At 44.2% G+C, this 18,034-nt stretch overlaps 1 protein-coding gene across 2 annotated transcripts in view; it reads left to right on the plus strand.

Moving 5' to 3' along the window:
- ADAM10 (ADAM metallopeptidase domain 10) overlaps positions 1 to 18,034 on the plus strand; it is a 158,302-nt gene that overhangs the window by 97,664 nt on the left and 42,604 nt on the right. For both annotated transcript variants that reach the window (XM_008143193.3, XM_054716196.1), the window contains exons 8-9: positions 2,068 to 2,251; positions 11,228 to 11,391. In XM_008143193.3, the coding sequence (XP_008141415.1) occupies positions 2,068 to 2,251; positions 11,228 to 11,391 (348 nt within the window). The remainder of the gene's footprint in view (positions 1 to 2,067; positions 2,252 to 11,227; positions 11,392 to 18,034) is intronic.

Genomic DNA, 18,034 nt, shown 5'->3' on the forward strand with positions numbered 1-18,034 from the left:
GCATATCCCCTCTTTATTAGATAGGACAATAAAATGATAATATGCAAATAGACCGAATGGCAGAACAACAGAACAACCAATCAAAGCTTAATATGCTAATTATATGCTAAGGCTGCTCAACCACTCGCTATGATGTGTACTGACCACTAGGGGCTACATGCTCTGACTGGTAGATTAGCTTGCTGCTGGGGTCTGGCCGATCGGGACTGAGCGAGATGGGCCAGACACGCCCTGGAGCCCTCCGTGGTCCCTCCCCAGCCCAATCATGCTCTGGTGGGGTCCCTCAGCCTGGCCTGCACCCTCGCTCAATCTGGGACCCCTCAGGGCATGTCAGAGAGCCGGTTTCAGCCTGATCCCGCAGGCCACTCCCCTTAGGTAGGCGCCAGATGCAGGGCTCATGGCTGGCCAGCACTGCAGTGGCAGCGTGAGCTTCTCCTGATTGGGCACGAGCCTGTGGCAGACACAGTGTGGGCCTGGGATGAGCGGGAGTGGCAGGTAGGAGCTGCAGGTGGCGTTGGACTGTGGGTTTTGGCCTGATCCCTGCAGGCCACCCAGAGGGACCCCACCTGTGCATGAATTCGTGCACCGCCCCTCGTGTGTGTATATATATCATGCTTTTTTGGATTTTTTGTGTATGTGTGTTAGATGACCATAACTGATTTTTTTTTTTTTTTTGGTTAATTGTTAATGGATAAGTCAGATGTTCTGTAATCTGTCCTTAGGCAATTGCCATTCTGTTTCTAAGCCCCTTGGTTTTACTGAAAGGTGTCGATCCTAAAAAGACCAGTAATTCTTATTTTATTAATTGTTATATCCTCCCCTTACTATTGACATTTTCAATAGATTGAGGTTTACCTTCTAAAAAATGTTTACTATCATACTTAGTCTTTTTACTCTCTAGCAACAATATTATATGTAATTCTCTGACTTATTTCAAGAACGCCAGATTGTTCTAGGACTTCAAAGGACAGACAGAAGTCTCTGAAATGAAGCAGAGGCTAATAAATGAAAGCTTTTGTTTAGCAGAAGTTTGTTATCAGAACACCATAATTCTTCAGATTGTAAAGGAGGAACCTGCACTGGGAGTATAATAGCTAGTGTCAAAAGAAACAGTCTAGCCTGGCCAGTGTGGCTCAGTGGTTGAGCATCAACCTATGAACCAGGAGATCATGATTCAGTTCCAGGTCAGGGCACATGCCTGGTTTGCAGGCTCGATCCCCAGTGTGGGGCACAAGGCAGCTAATTAATGATTCTGTCTCATCATTGATGTTTCTATCTCTATCTTCCTCTTTGAAATCAATCTTCTATTAATAATAAAAGCATGATATGCTAATTAGACTGGATGTCCTTCCAGACGACCTTCCAGATGATGCCGGGGCTGCGAGGGTAGCCCGGGTCCTGGGTGCCTGCCAGCGGCTGGAGGGAAGTCCAGGTCCCAGGTGCCGTAGGGAAGCTGGTGCCAGCAGCCGGGGGAAGGAAGGCCTACTCTTGCATGAATTTCGTGCATTGGGCCTCTAGTAAAATATATGTTTTAAAAAAAGGAAGAAACATTCTAGAGGAACTCAGCCTGAAATAGTAAGAGAAATGAATTGGCAGTAAAATATATGTATATATATTCACTTTTTTGCCACACCCAGGAGAAAAAATTGAACTTGTAAGGAGAACCAAGTTTGTTTTATATTCTAGTAATTAGCTGAAATACAGGGTTTTATGTTCTCATACTTGTCACCATAGTAGTATATAGGAGATTTTGCACTAAAAGAGGCTTGCTCAGATGAATAAATTTGAGAAACTGAACTTGATTAGAAGGACTTGTTTTTCCATCCCAAGTGTTCAACTATCTGGTGAATACTTGCTCAGAAATGTAACACATTCCACCTTGCCTTTTTTTCTTTTTGGCTTCTGAAATCAGCTCAGGGGTTGGGAGGTAGTGGGTACAACCGTAGAAGACTTAATTGAGGCCTGATTTCCCAGGGGCCCCAAACATATTGTTCAAGCAGATTCAGAAGGAGGTGAATAGAGACTTACACTAAGGCTGCGCTAACATTAATTGTTTTTGAATTTTAGATCAATACAACTGCTGATGAGAAGGACCCCACAAATCCCTTTCGTTTTCCAAATATTGGTGTGGAGAAGTTTCTGGAATTGAATTCTGAGCAGAATCATGATGACTACTGTTTGGCCTATGTCTTCACTGACCGAGATTTTGATGATGGCGTTCTTGGTCTGGCTTGGGTTGGAGCACCTTCAGGTAGTTTATCTATGTCTTGATGTAATGCTTGAAACGAAAAGCAATTTTCAGGGCAGAGTGAATTTTACACAGTATATGAGAAAGTGATGCCTGTACAAGATTCATTAGCATGATATATATAAATGGAAAAATAAATGAAGCAGCTTTTTATTTTGAAATGAGTACCAATAGGGAAATATCCTGATATTTTGGTATATTCAGTAGCTGAAATAAATAATTTTATGAGAAAAAGTGGTACTAATTTCCAAAATTAAAAGCAAAATAGTAAATGTTTTCACAAAAGTTAATGTTATTAATTATTTAAAAAATGTTTAAAAGAAAGTTTTATAGTTAAAAGGCAAAACCATGCTTTGCTTCTGTTCTATCAAGATAGGAAGGAGAGTAACTCTGGTCAGGTGGAGCAGGTAGAAGGAAAAAAACTACCTATATTATTATTTTTCTCTAGTTATTATTATTATTATTATTATTAAAAAAAATCTTCACCTGAGGATATGTTTGATTTTAGAGAGAGGAAGGGGGAGGGGAGAGAGAGAGAAACATTGATCAGTTGCCTTCTGTACATGCCCTGACCAGGGATTGGACCCACAACCTAGATATGTGCCCTGACTGGGAATCAAACCCGAAACCTTTTTGGTGCATGAGACGATGCTCCAACCAACTGAACCACCCAGCTAGGTTTTTTTCTAGTCATTATTATTATTTTTAAAAAAATACATTTTTATTTATTTCAGAGACAAAGGGAGAGGGAGAGAGAGCTAGAAACATGAATGATGAGAGAGAATCATTGATCAGCTGCCTCCTACATACCTCCTACTGGGGATAGAGCCCACAACCTGGGCATGTGCCCTTGATGGGACTCAAACCCAGGACCCTTCAGTCCGCAGGCTGACTCTCTATCCACTGAGCCAAACCAGCTAGGGCTCTAGTCATTATTTTAACAAAAGTGAAGATGTAGGCAAGAGGCCCAGTACCCACAACTCCACTGACCTCACCGTCTGGGCCAGCTCTCTTGTGGGGTCTTTGCTTTGGTCATGAAAGCTTCCATCACTGAGAAAACTGGGTTCGGATAATCCCCTTCCCATTGCAGTGGGGGTGAGCATCTGTGAGTTACAGTTTAATAAATTCAGTAGCCTAGTTTAGAGAAATGTGATTTTATTTATTTATTTATTTATTTATTTATTTATTTATTTATTTATTTATTTCCTCACCCAAGGATATTTTTCCATTGATTTTTAGAGAGAGGGAAAGACATAGAGAGAAATATCAATGTGAGAGAAAGCCATCAATTGGTTGCCTCTTGCATGGGCCCTCCAGGGCCTGAGCCAGGGAGGAGCCTGCAACCGAGGTATGTGCCCTTGTCCGGAACTGAACCTGGGACTCTTCAGTCCACAGGCCAATGCTCTATGCACTGAGCCAAACTGGCTAGGGCATGAATTTATTAATTGAAAGATCTGTAGAAAGAATCACAGACTCATTGAATATGAATTTTGCCATATATGGTTTGATAACCAGTCTATCATCTTCTGAGCTATATGTACAGCAATTCTTCTGATGCATCATTTTTATCTTTTTAAAAAAGAGTCAACCTCTGCTTTATCCAGGGTAAGATAGGCTTTTATATTCCTACTAGACGCTCGGTACACGAAATTCGTATACAGGGGAGGGGTCCCTCAGCCTGGTCTGCATCCTCTCCAATCCAGGACCCCTCGGGGGATGTCTGACTGCCGGTTTAGGCCATCCCTCTCACAATCTGGGACTGTTGGCTCCTAACTGCTCGCCTGCCTGATGCCCCTAACCACCTCTGCCTGTTGGTCTGATCGCCCCCTAACTGCCCTCCCCTGCCGGCCGGCCTGATTGCCCTAACTGCCCTCCCCTGCCGGCCTGATCGCCCGTAACTGCCTCTGCCTCGGCCTCTGCCACTGTGGCTTTGTCTGGAAGGACGTCTGGAAGATGTCTGGTATAATTATATTACCCTTTTATTAGTATAGAAGATTTTTATTAGTTTATTGTATGATTTATTATGCATATTTTAGCATCTTTTGTACTATACTTTTGCTTTTCTATTTCTTGCTCTCTTTTTAATTTTTTAAAAACATGTTTTTATTGATTTTTTTTAGAGAGAAAGGGAGAGGGAGAGAGAAACATTGATTGGCTGCCTCCTGTACTCCCCTTACTGGGGATCCAGCCTGCAAGCCCAGCATGTGCCCCAAGTAGGAATCGAACTGGAGACCTTTTGGTGCATGGGTTGACTCTCAACCAACTGAGCCACACTGGGCTCTTGTTCAATTTTTTAAGCTAGTAATAAATATCCTCTTAACAATTTCCAAAGCTTCCTTTATTTATTTATCTTTTTGAAAATATTACAAATGTCCCCTGCTTTTCCCCTTTGGCCCCCTCCACCCCAAACCCACCCCTCCCAGGCCTTCACCACACTATTATCTGTGTCCATGGGGTATGCATAAATGCATATAAGTTTCCTGGTTAATCTCCCCTCACCAGAGCTTCTTTTTTAAAAAAATGTATTTTTATTGTTGACATTATTAGAGATAGACCTCATTTTCTCTCCCCTTTGCTCCTCTCCACCTAGACCCCATCCTCTCCTACCTTTGGCCCTAACTACATTATTGTCAGTGTCCATGGGTTATGCATATCTGTTCTCTGGCAATTCTTTCACCTTCTTTCATCTCGTCCACCCCATCAACCTCCTCTCTGACATCTGTCAGAATACCATGTATTCATGACACTGGTTCTGTTTTGTTCTTCAGCTTATTTTGTTCATTAGATTCCACATATAAGTGAGATCATATGGTATTTGCTTTCTCTGACTGGTTTATTTCACTTAGCATTATAATCTCCAGGTCCATCCATGCTGTTAGACAAGGTAAGCATTTCTTCCTTTTTACAGCTGCATAGTATTCCATTGTGTGAATGTAACATAACTTTTTTATCCACTCACCTACCAATGGATATTTGGGCAGTTTCCAGATCTTGGTTATTGTAAACTAGAGGCCCAGTGCACGAATTCATATACCAGTGGGGTCCCTCAGCCTGGCCTGCGGGATTGGGCCAAAACCGGTTCTCTGACATCCCCTGAGGGGTCCCGGATTGCGAGAGGGCACAGGCCAGGCTGAGGGTCCCCACCAGTGCACCATCGGGGCCGGGGAGAGACTGTGGGAAGGCTCCAGGGTGTGTCTGGCCCATCTTGCTCAGTCCCGATCTGCTGGACGCCAGCAGCAAGCTAACCTACTAGTCGGAACGTCTGCTCCCTGGTGGTCAGTGCACATCATAGTGAGCGGTTGAGCCGCCTTAGCATACCATTAGCATATTACGCTTTGATTGGTTGAACGGACGACCGGACACTTAGCATAGTAGGCTTTTATTATATAGGATAACACTGCTATGACCACAGAGGTGCATATATTCCTTCTGATTGGAGTTTCAGGATTCGTAGATATTCCCAGAAATGGGATTGCTGGATCAAAAGGCAGTTCCATTTTTTAAATTTTTTGAGGAAACTCCATACTGTTTTTCACAGTGGTTGCACCAGTCTGCATTGCTACCAACTGTACACCAGGATTCCCTTTTCTCCACATCCTCACCTGCATTTGTTGTTTGTTGATTTATTGATGGTAGTCATGTAGGTAGGTGTGAAATGATATGTTATTGTGGGTTTAATTTGCGTCTCTCTTTGACAATTAGTGATGTTGAGCACCTTTTCATGTGTCTTTGGCCATCTGTGTGTCCTCTTTGGAGAAGATGAGAAAGCTTAAGTTCAGAGACTGACTAACCCAGTATCATACAGAACCTAGAATCTGGACCTTTGACTCCAGGTTTAGTGCAGTTGGTAGTTACTTGACTAGGTATTGTATACTGTAATATTCTAGCTGTGTCTTTCTAACACATTTCTTAAAAGTTGAAATGTTTCCTGTATCTTGGTAAACTGTTTTATATTGTTAGAATTCATTTTCTTCTTAAGAGAGAGCAGTATAAAATAAATACTACTCTATAATATTTAATATCATTTTGGTTAACTGTTATGACATGATGGAAAGAGCACTGAATTGGGAGCTATGAGACTGGGTACTTGTCCATTCTGTTTCTATAAATTCAGGTAAATCATTTTACTTCAGGTTGTTTATTTTTCACCTTAATATGTTCTATCTTTGCCCTTTCCTTTGAGACTTCATGTTTCTGCCTGTAGATCTTAGTAATGCTTGCTGTTATCTTGTTGGTTTTTTAAAATAGCATTTCATAGCTGATTTGCTCAACACATGATCTGTTTCTGTTTCTTAATCTTTTCTCATTTTTATTTGGCCTAATTAATTTTGATTCTGGTGCATTATTTAGCTTAACTTCACTTAATCCTGTAGATATTTCACTATTCAAATATATGGTAGTAGAAAGGATTTTATTGTGATATTATTATGTTAATTTTCACAGAACAGTTACTCAAATTATTAGTTATTTTCCCTTCACTGACTGACTCAGTTAAGCCAGGGAAAACAATGAAGGTTGAAACATTTGAATAGTAGGTTTTCTGTCTTCAGGTCTTTTTTACACTACTTTTTATTTGTTTGAATTTAATTTCATACTATAGTTGGGTGCTGTCTTGGGTTTTATTAATGAGGAAAATAGTACCTTCTGCCTCAATTCTGTAATAAGTAGAAACAGCTAACGAATTGGGCTGACTTGGAGGCTCCAGTTTTAAATTGTACTGTCCTCCTGGTTTGTGTGGCTCGGTGCTTAGAACATCAGCCTTTGCACTGAAGAGTCACAGGTTTGAATTTTGGTCAAGGACACACCTAAATTACAGGTTCGATTCTCAGCCCTGGTTGGGACAAATGCTGGAGGCAGCCGATTGATGTGTCTCTCTCACATTGATGTTTTTTTCTCTCTCTCTCCCCCCTTCCCTCACATTCTCTCTCCTCCTCTACCTACTCCTCTCCCTTCCACTCTTTCTAAAATATCAATGGGAAAAATATCCTTGGGTGAAGATGAACAAAAATATAAAAATTATACTGGGCCTTAAAGAGAGCCCACTAAAGGGAGTCTGGTCTCCAAAACAAAGTCAATCTTGAATATGAATCTGGAAAAATTACTCTGAACTTTATATAAGTACAGTTCTCTGTTAAGCAGGTAGCCTCTTATTTAATTTAGAGACTGAAACATTGGTTCCTTAACAAAGTAAATTATTTATATTAAATAATTCCTTTGTTCTATTTTACTTGCTATACTCTTGTAACACACCTTTTGAGGGGCCATATTTTAGGGGGGGATAATTAAGTACATTCTGCTCATATATTATCCATCTTAATTTTATCAGTAGGTCGCTAAATAACACTAGCTTTGGAATTCCTCTCATAGTTAATCCTGAACCATTCAGTATTCCTCTGACCATTTCTGAAGAGCATTTAAAAAAATTCTTTATTGTTTAAAGTATTACATATAGTATTACATATGTCTTCTTTTTCCCCCATTGACCTCTCCCCAGCCCCCAGCACATGCCCTTACCTCCCCCTAGTGTCTGTGTCCATTGGTTATGCTTATATGCATGCATACAAAACCTTTGATTGATCTCTAACCCCTCCCCTGCCCCCTTTCCTTTGAAGTTTGACAGTCTATTCGATGCTTCTATGTCTCTGCTCTATTTTTGTTCATCAGTTTATGTTGTTCATTAAATTTGAAGAACATTTTTTGAGACATTTCATTTGGTAGAAATAGTCTCTTCTATTTTTCTTATTTTAGAAACTTTCATTTAATTTTACATATTAGGATTTGAGGACACACAGAGCTCATCATGGGTTCTCAAGATAACCAACAGCCTATTGAATTCTTAACCTGTTGTTTAAAAGTCTAATTACAAGGCTAGGAGAATTACATCATTAGAATGTTGCAACAGAACACTTAATATTGGCATTTTGTTCAGGTCTGGATTGTCCTTTGCAGGATGTTTAACATCTGTGGTCCCTACTCATTACATGTGAGTACTGTCCCCCAGACATGAAAGACAAAGAAATGCCCTTGGATATTTCTTAATAACCTATCTGGCAGTGGTACTACTGTGTTTCAGAATTACAGCTCAGATCAGTATTGTATGGTCAACAGATTACTATTAAGTTTTAGGTACTTAGGCCTGCTCACATCAAAATTGTATTTTTAGAGTCTGTCAAGATATTTTATTACCTTTGTAGTTTTTCTAATTCTACATTTCACTCTTCTCATTGTTATTCACAATTGTGTTTTTCAATGATGACATACATAGTAAAATCTTAAATTTATAATATAAAGCAATTGCTCAACTTCATTTATGGTTTATTTATAAGTATATATGATACCTTACCAATAATTGAGTTTCTGGCATATCAAAACTAGTTAGAGTATTAAAAAATTAAACTATAACTTATAAAATTAGATATAGTATTTTATTTCCTTCTGTATAATTGAGTTATTCTAACATATTCTATTAGCCTGTAACAAATATTAACTTTTCCTATAATTAACAAACCAAAAGCAGTTGTTTAAAACATTAAATAAGATATGAATTACAAAGGCTATATTTCAGAAAAGTACACTCATGTATATGTCTGAACTTCTCTTATACTAGATCTTAAAAATACAGAAAAGTATATTATCAGAGTTTTTAATATATGCTCTCTACTTTTTTTAACTGATAAATTTGCAGTGTGGAGTCTTCTATGCTTAATTCAAGTTTGACAGTACTACATTGGACCAATTTGCAAATGACAAATCTTCGCTAAGGCAGGATATTAATTTACTATTTGTTCAAAACTATAACATGTATACTATTATTATTATTATTATATACAGAGTGCTGATTCCTATCTTTTCTACCTACGAAATAGTGATACAGTCCTTAGGACTCATCTCCAAAAGTAGAGGTATCTTAAGAAAATACATTAATTATTCACTAGCTGTTTCCTTTTTTCAGTTTTCTGTGTAGAAAAGATAGTAAGTTTTGACTATCATAAAGATTCTCAATCCCTTGCTGGTTAAAATCTACGTGTGCCCCAGTCTTTCAGTTTATTTTTCTGTTAAGCACATTATCATCTCAGCTTCCTAAATTGTATCATAACGGTAATTCAAATTTATGTTTTGCTGCCATATACTTTCTAATTTTAAAAGGAATAAGACAGCAGTTGTATCATGCCATTCTTGCAGATCTTTTTTTTCATTGCTTTTTATTATATGCTTTACTAGAGGTTATAAATATTAGGTTCTAAAAAATATATTTTTATTGATTTCAGAGAGGAAGGGAGAGGGAGAAAGAGATAGAAACATCAATGATGAGAGAGAATCATTGATCGGCTGCTTCCTGCACATCCCCTACTGGGGATCAAGCCCACAACCGGGCATGTGCCCTGACTGGGAATCAAACCGTGACCTCCCGGTTCATAGGTTGACACTCAACCACTGAGCGGCCGGCCTAAATATTAGGTTTTTAAAAATGATTTAATGGCTGAAACCGGTTTGGCTCAATGGATAGAGCGTCGGTCTGCGGACTGAAAGGTCCCAGGTTCGATTCCGGTCAAGGGCATGTACATTGGCTGCGGGCACAGTCCTGGTAGGGGGTGTGCAGGAGGCAGCTGGTCGATGATTCTCTCTCATCGATGTTTCTAGCTCTCTATCCCTCTCCCTTCCTCTCTGTAAAAAATCAATAAAATATATTTAAAAAAAAAAAAAAAAAAAAAAAAAAAAAATGATTTAATGACTTGGTTCTAACTTTGCATACACAGCTAATTTGAAGTAATTTGATCAGTTATCAGAATAATCCATTTGATTGTATTTTAACAAAATTCAAATAGAGAAACATTTTAAATATGAATATAAAGAACTTCTCACTAAAAATCTTCGGTAGTTAGGAAAACTATGGTTTTCTAAGTACAGTGTAAATAAAGACATGGATTGGCCAGCCAGTTTCTGAATTTCATGTTCTTTTCCTAATTTCTTACGTTAACTGCATTTAGATGTGAAAGCACTTTCATTTTGGAATTAAACTCTGAAGTTCAGGAACTACTAATGAACTATAAAATGACTTAATAAGTAAAAGCATGGGTTTCCTTTTAAAATTTGGAAGTATTCTCAAGATACATTGGAAATCATAATTTAATTTTTTGAATTTATTTTGAAAATATTGTAACCATGCCAAAAGGTTGCAAGAGTACTACAGTGAATATCTGATAGTTAACATTTTGCTACTTTTGCCCTCCCTCCCTCCCTTCCTTCATACACCTCCCTACCTTCCCTCCTCCTTTTGTTGTGCTTTTTTTTTACCCATTTCCCATAATTCTTTTTTTTTAGCTTTATTGAAGTATAATTAACAAAATTGTAAGGTATTTGAAATATACATTGTGCTGATTTGCTATTTGTATACATTATGAATCCTTATCTTATAACTGAAAGTTTATACCTTTTACCAACCTCTCCCTACTTCTCCACACCACTATACCTTGGCAATCCTAGTTCTTTAAAAAAAAAAAAAAGTGTATGTTGTTGCTCAGGATAGTGAATCACGTACATATTCCTGTGCATCACTGCTTTTATTTGTAGAAGCGAGTTTCTTAGAATCTACTTAAGAATATTTTATTAAACTTTCGTGCACTTAAAGTTTTCTTTGTAAAAGGTAAAAGGTATTTGACTCAGTGTAAATACTGATATATTCAAATTTAACAGAAATTTGTTAAATTTTTGGGAGCAAAAATCTGGGCACCTTTTGGTTATGAAGAAGAATATTTATAAGGGCTTTGTACTCAATCCTGGGAGTTTCTTCGTTAAAGCTTTTATTTGAAATGACTTCCTAATGTTGGACCAAAGAAACTTTTGAGTATTTGATATATGTGGGTACTAGTTGTATTTTGGACTCAAAGTATAAAATGTCTTAATTTAATATAGCACATATTAGAAAGTTATTTTGGGGTAAAATAGATATTAATTTAGCCATCTTTTGCTCTGAATTAGGAAGCTCTGGAGGAATATGTGAAAAAAGTAAGCTCTATTCAGATGGTAAGAAGAAGTCCTTAAACACTGGAATTATTACTGTTCAGAACTATGGGTCTCATGTACCCCCCAAAGTCTCTCACATTACTTTTGCTCATGAAGTTGGACATAACTTTGGATCTCCAGTAAGTATTGCATAATTACTACATTTTAAATAAAATAATAAAAGTTATTAACCTACCGTTTATGTCAGTGATTGTTTACAATGGAAGTATATATGTATGAATGCTTTTATGTCAGAACAGTCATGTACTTGACCATATGGAAGGGAAGGAAAATAGAATATTTGTGCTTAAAGTAAGAAAAGTCAACCTAACAATGCCAGAATTCTATGAAGGTAAGGGATTTTGTCTTTTGCATTCACTTCTATGTATCCTGGCCCTAGAACAGTGCCTGGTACATGATTTATTCAAATATTCATTGAATGAGAATAATTTTTATTATTTAAAGTACATTTTGAATGTTAGGAAATTGTAGATTAGGTGTTTTGCTTGGTTTCTGTTAAAGTATTACTGGGGCTTACTAGATTTGTCTTTCTCTACTGTGGAATATGATTGATAAGCAAACTTTTTTTGTATAGGGCTAGCTAGTGAGTAATCTAGGCTTTGGGGGTAACATTTTGGTTGTATATTTTTCTTTGTTGTTTTTATAATCCTTTATACATGGAAGAACCATTTTTAGCTTAGGCTATATTAAAAACGGTTGTGGCTTGCATTCAGATTCAGCCCCTGATTCAGATTCAACAATTATCAGGATTTTGCTACATTTCCTTTCTGTATTTCTTTCTTTTTCTTTGTGAGGTATTTGAAGCAAATTCATTCATTCTTATATATTTTAGTATACATTCCTAAAACAATAGACCTTTTTTTTTTACATAACCACAGTGTGATTGATAGTTGACAAACTTAATAATTCTTTGGTATCATTTAATATCCAATTCATTATATTGATTTTTAAGTGACCTAAAGATGAATACAGAAATGCAAAGTACTGAAATATGTTCTTTGTGATTTTGTTAGGATTTTAATAAGTTTGGGAAATTTTCTCTTGAAAACTATGTAAATTTATTTTACTTGTACCTTAACACTTGTAAAAATGAAAATTTTTATGAGTTTAGGAAAATATATACAGTAGTTTTGAATCCTCAAATGTGCTTCTCTAATTTTCTTCAGTTTGTAAAATGTAAGTGGCATCTCACTAAGTTGCAAGTCTTTTCTAAGTCCCAATCTGAAATTGATAGATTATTATCAATACTCTTGGGAAAAGTATTTAAAATGTATTTAAATCTCCCTACCTTTTGACTGCTTTGGTGATCTGTCTAAAAGGAGTAATTGAAATTTTTAGAGATGAGCAGAGAACTGTTGTTCACAGTTAATTTGTATTTTCCAGGACAATCAAATGTCCTCTCTTCTCTCCCTGCTCCTTTGATTCCAACCCTCACTAAGGGAATTGTAGCACCTTTCTAACTACTCTTCTATCCTTTAGTCTAGATCCTCTCAAAGCATATAAATTACTGAGGATCTTAAAATACAGATTGCAGTTCAATGAGTCTTTGGTGGGGCACAAATTTGCACATTTCTAAGAAACCCCTGATGCTGCTGTTGGTGCTGGTCTGTGGACCACACTTGGAGTAGGGAATTGAATCTATTCTCTTTTCACTTCCTGTCTAATCCATCCCCTACCAGTTGCTGGAGAAGTGTTTTTATTTTTTTTTTATTTTTTTTTTTTATATATCTTTTTTTTTTTATTTATTTATTTATTTATTTTTTTAAATTTCTTTATTGATTAAGGTGTCACATATTTGTCCTCATCCCCCCATTCCCATCCCACCCCTCTCCCCACGCATGCCCCAATCCCCTGTTGAACTTAACCGTTGGATAGGCTTATATGCATGCATACAGGTCCTTTGGTTGAACTCTCCCCCTCCCCCCACCCTCCCCCTACCCTTCACTATCCTCCCTCTGAGGCCCGATAGTCCGATCGATGCCTCCTTGATTCTGGTTCTGTTCTTGTTCCTCAGTCTATGTTGTTCATCATTTCCTCTAGATGAATGAGATCAAATGTCACTAGATATATACTAATAAGAACTGAATGTGAGACGAGCAATAATATTTATGCTGACAGGCAAATGAATCAATCTGTAGCGAGCTTCCCCCTGGACCAACAGTTCTTTTGAGACCCAATTTCAATGTCCAGTAGTTCCTTATGTGTACATGTCAGCACTGACCCCTCAGCTCTGGATGGTGGACAAATGGTGGTAATGGAGGTCCGACTCCCTCTGGTTTGGTCTCGGCCGAACCCAGGGGCACGGCGTCACCTGGACTAAGGGGCACGTGGCCTCACCCATACCCAAGGGGCGCGTGGTCTCACCCGGGCCTGGGACCCAGCCTCACCCGGATGGATCCAGGGGCGCACGGCCTCACCCGGACCCAGGATCTGGCTTCACCCGTACCCAGGGACGCTTGGCCTCTCCCAGACCCAGGGGCACGTGGCCTCACCCGGGCTTAGTTGCACAAGGCCTCACCTGGATCCAGGGACACATGGTCTCACCCAGACCCAGGAACGTTTGGCCACTCCCAGACCCAGGGCCACTTGGGCTCACCCGGGCCTAGGTGCACGAGGCCTCACCCGGATCCAGGGACACATGGTCTCACCCGGACCCAGGGACGCTTGGCCTCTCCCAGACCCAGGGCCACTTGGGCTCACCCGGGCCTAGGTGCACGAGGCCTCATCCGGATCCAGGGACACATGGTCTCACCCGGACCCAGGGACGCTTGGCCTCTCCCAGACCCAGGGCCACTTGGGCTCACCCGGGCCTAGGTGCACGAGGCCTCATCCGGATCCAGGGACGCATGGTCTCACCCGGACCCAGGGACGCTTGGCCTCTCCCCGACCCAGGGCCACTTGGGCTCACCCGGGCCTAGGTGCACGAGGCCTCACCCGGATCCAGGGACACATGGTCTCACCCGGACCCAGGGACGCTTGGCCTCTCCCAGACCCAGGGCCACTTGGGCTCACCCGGGCCTAGGTGCACGAGGCCTCACCCGGATCCAGGGACACATGGTCTCACCCGGACCCAGGGACGCTTGGCCTCTCCCCGACCCAGGGCCACTTGGGCTCACCCGGGCCTAGGTGCACGAGGCCTCACCCGGATCCAGGGACACATGGTCTCACCCTGACCCAGGGATGCTTGGCCTCTCCCAGACCCAGGGCCACTTGGGCTCACCCGGGCCTAGGTGCACGAGGCCTCACCCGGATCCTGGGACACATGGTCTCACCCGGACCCAGGGATGCTTGGCCTCTCCCAGACCCTGGGCCACTTGGGCTCACCCGGGCCTAGGTGCACGAGGCCTCACCCAGATCCAGGGACACATGGTCTCACCCAGACCCAGGGACGCTTGGCCTCTCCCCGACCCAGGGCCACTTGGGCTCACCCGGGCCTAGGTGCACGAGGCCTCACCCAGATCCTGGGACACATGGTCTCGCCCGGTCCCAGGGACGCTTGGCCTCTCCCTGACCCAGGGCCACTTGGGCTCACCCGGACCTAGATGCACAAGGCCTCATCTGGATCCAGGGACACATGGTATCACCCGGACCCAGGGACGCTTGGCCGCTCCCAGCCCCAGGGCCACTTGGGCTCACCCGGGCCTAGGTGCACAAGGCCTCACCCGGATCCAGGGACACATGGTCTCACCCGGACCCAGGGACGCTTGGCCTCTCCCAGACCCAGGGCCACTTGGGCTCACCCGGGCCTAGGTGCACGAGGCCTCAACCGGATCCAGGGACGCATGGTCTCGCCCGGACCCAGGGACGCTTGGCCTCTCCCAGACCCAGGGGCACGTGGCCTCACCCGGGCCTAGGTGCCCGAGGCCTCACCCGGATCCAGGGACACATGGTCTCACCCGGACCCAGGGACGCTTGGCCTCTCCCAGACCCAGGGCCACTTGGGCTCACCCGGGCCTAGGTGCACGTGGCCTCACCCGGATCCAGGGACACATGGTCTCGCCTGGACCCAGGGGTGTGTGGGCTCTCCCTGACCCAGGGGCGCTTGGCCTCGCCCGGGCACGGGATCCAGCGTCATCCGGGTCCAGGGGCACTTGGCCTCACCCGGACCCGGAGTCCGGCCTCACCTGGACCCAGGGGCATGTGGCCTCACCTAGACCCAGGGACGTGAGGCCTCACTTATACCCAGAGGCGTGTGACCACACCCGAGCCCAGAGGCGCGCAACCCCGCCCGCACCCGGGTCTCAGCGGGGCCCCGTCTTCCCAATCCCAATTCCTGCCGGTCAATCCCCCCTCAGCAATTCCCCTGGCCATCCTTCCGGAGCTCCAGTATGGCTGCTGCAGAACTCGTCGGGCGGCGGCTCGGCGAAGCTCCGGTGCACCCGGTGCATGGCGGTGGGCCAGTCTGGCGTCGCTGTGTCGGCCCTTGGGTCTGCATCGGTGGCCGGTCGCCGAGCATGCGCACCTGGCCGCTTCCGGGGCGTTGAGATTCTTGACGGACTCGGAGGTCAGCAAGCGCGGAGTCTCCCACCCCATGTCTCATAGGGGCTCGTCTGTCCGTGCTTGGCTGCCAGTGGAGCCGTCCCCTCAGCCGGAGACCGCCGGGGGAACTGTGCCGAGCACGTTCCAGGCCGCTGTTGTATCGCCTGAGCCATAGTTCTTTTGTGTCGCCTGAGCTGTAGTTCTTAAAGTGTGGTCTTTGGGTCACCGGCATCAGCATCATCCCACATCCCCCTCTTTTATTCTAGTTGTAGAGCATCTACTCAGCCAGCCCTATGGTAGTCTTGGATGGTGTCTGCTCTGCTCTCTTGTCGTAGTCTCAAAGTTGTTGTGGTAGGCAACAATCAGGCTTCCGCCCTATGCCTCCATCTTGGTCCTCCTTTGTATAGTTAAGTCTTGATTGGTGTTGGTGTCACTGGGGGGGCTCTCTTTGTCTATAAAGGAAGAGTTGCTGTGCAGGAGATACGTTTATGGGCCGGGTCTTGGTGCAGCAAAGCTTTGGCGCTCACTGAATATTCCCGTTGAATGTGTCCCTTATGCACGTGGTTGAAATCTGGTGTCATCTCCCACAGACCACTAGATGCCCTCGTTTCTGGGTCTCCAATGGGGTGTAGATCAGCTACTGCCTTAGGCACTCAGCAAGGATTACAGCAAATCTGTAGTTTCTTCCTCCTGTCTGAGTGGCCCTGGAGCAGTCCGACTAGAACAGCAGATCATCTGGTCCGCTGCCAGAGGGCAGTCCACCCACATGCATAAGCCGTTGCTTGGGGCGCAGGTGTGCCTGCAAGACTTGCGGGGCAGGTCTTCAAGACGTGCGGGGCGGGTCCCAGGGTGGGGCGGGGTCTCAGGGCGCCAACAGGCCATGGTGCGGCATGCCTAGATGGCTGTGAGTCTGGTCCTTCTGCCTTCCATGTATCTAAGTCCCCTCGTTCCGCACTCCAGCGCAGCAAACACTGATTGCTGGGCGCACCTCTGCAAGAGTCCCGCCTCTCCCCGCAGGCATCTGGGTCTCCCGGGGTTCGCCAGAAGATGGGTTTCAGGGTGATGGAGAGCTAATCTCCCTTAGGTTTGGAACAAAAGCCCCTTTCCCCTGCCACCAGCCAGACCCACGCACCTCCACACCTCATCCCCTCCGATTTCGCTGGGTGCGAGGCAACAGAACAGCCTTTAACCTCCGCCGCCATCTTTTTCAAACTTCTCAATTTGTACTTCTTAATCCCTTCATTTCAGTCAACTTTACTGAAGTCTAGCGCCGCCGGGAGGTGCACGGAAAGGGCGCCCGGGCCTCCGTCCGGTGCGCGGTGCGCGCGTCCCGCGGAACCAGGCGCGCGAGGGCCGCGCGGCTGGGACGGGCGCTGGGCGGCCGCCGAGCTCCAGGCACCACCATCGCCGTGTTCCGGACGTCGCCGCCGCGGCGTCCCCCCAATTTATACTTCTTAATCCCTTGAATTCAGTCAACTCTACTGAAGTCTAGCGCCGCCGGGAGGTGCACGGAGCGGGCGCCCGGGCCTCCGTCCGGTGGGCGGGGCGCGCGGCCCGCGGCACCAGGTGCGCGGGGGCTGCGCGGCGGGGACGGGTGCTGGGAGGCTGCCTGGCTCCGGGCGCCACCGCTGCGGCGGCGTCCCCAGCGTCCCGGGCCGGGCAGCCTGCGGGGGCGGCGGAGTTGCGAAAGTGAGTGAGTTTCCCAGGGTTTCGCCCGGAATGGGGTTCAGTGCAATCGGAGCCGGTACTCAGCGCACTCCGGAGCCTTTATCTCCTTCCTGCCAGTGAACTCCGGCCAGGTCATCAGCCGCCCCCTCCTCTCCGGTTCCATCCTCCCCGCAGGCGCGTGTGCTCGTGTCTCCGCCCGTTTCTCCATACCTCAGGCTTTTACGGCTTCCCCGACTGTCCCCGTGGCCTTCTCCTTCCCCCCAGCTGTGGGCATTTCAGTCCGCCAGCTCTCCTGTGGTTCTGGACGATGTCCGTTCTGATCTCTAGTTGTATTTTTGAAATTGTTGTGCCCGGCTGCAGGTTAGGTGTTTAACCTATGCCGCCATCTTGGTTTCTCCGAGAAGTGTTTTTAGTATATGAATGTTATATTACTTATTGCTTAATGGATAAATTGGTTGACACATTTTGTCTCTCTTGCCATCTTTTCCTGTCATACTGACTTGGGCATTTCAGGGGCCTGGGGATCTGATGATCTGCGACCACTGTGGGGTTCTTGGCTTGGAGCAGGAAAGAACTCAGTTTCAAGTCAGCATAGACTTTAAAGTGAAAAAGCGT

Source organism: Eptesicus fuscus, chromosome 5 (assembly GCF_027574615.1).
Source record: "Eptesicus fuscus isolate TK198812 chromosome 5, DD_ASM_mEF_20220401, whole genome shotgun sequence".
In the NCBI taxonomy this organism is placed as follows: domain Eukaryota; kingdom Metazoa; phylum Chordata; class Mammalia; order Chiroptera; family Vespertilionidae; genus Eptesicus; species Eptesicus fuscus.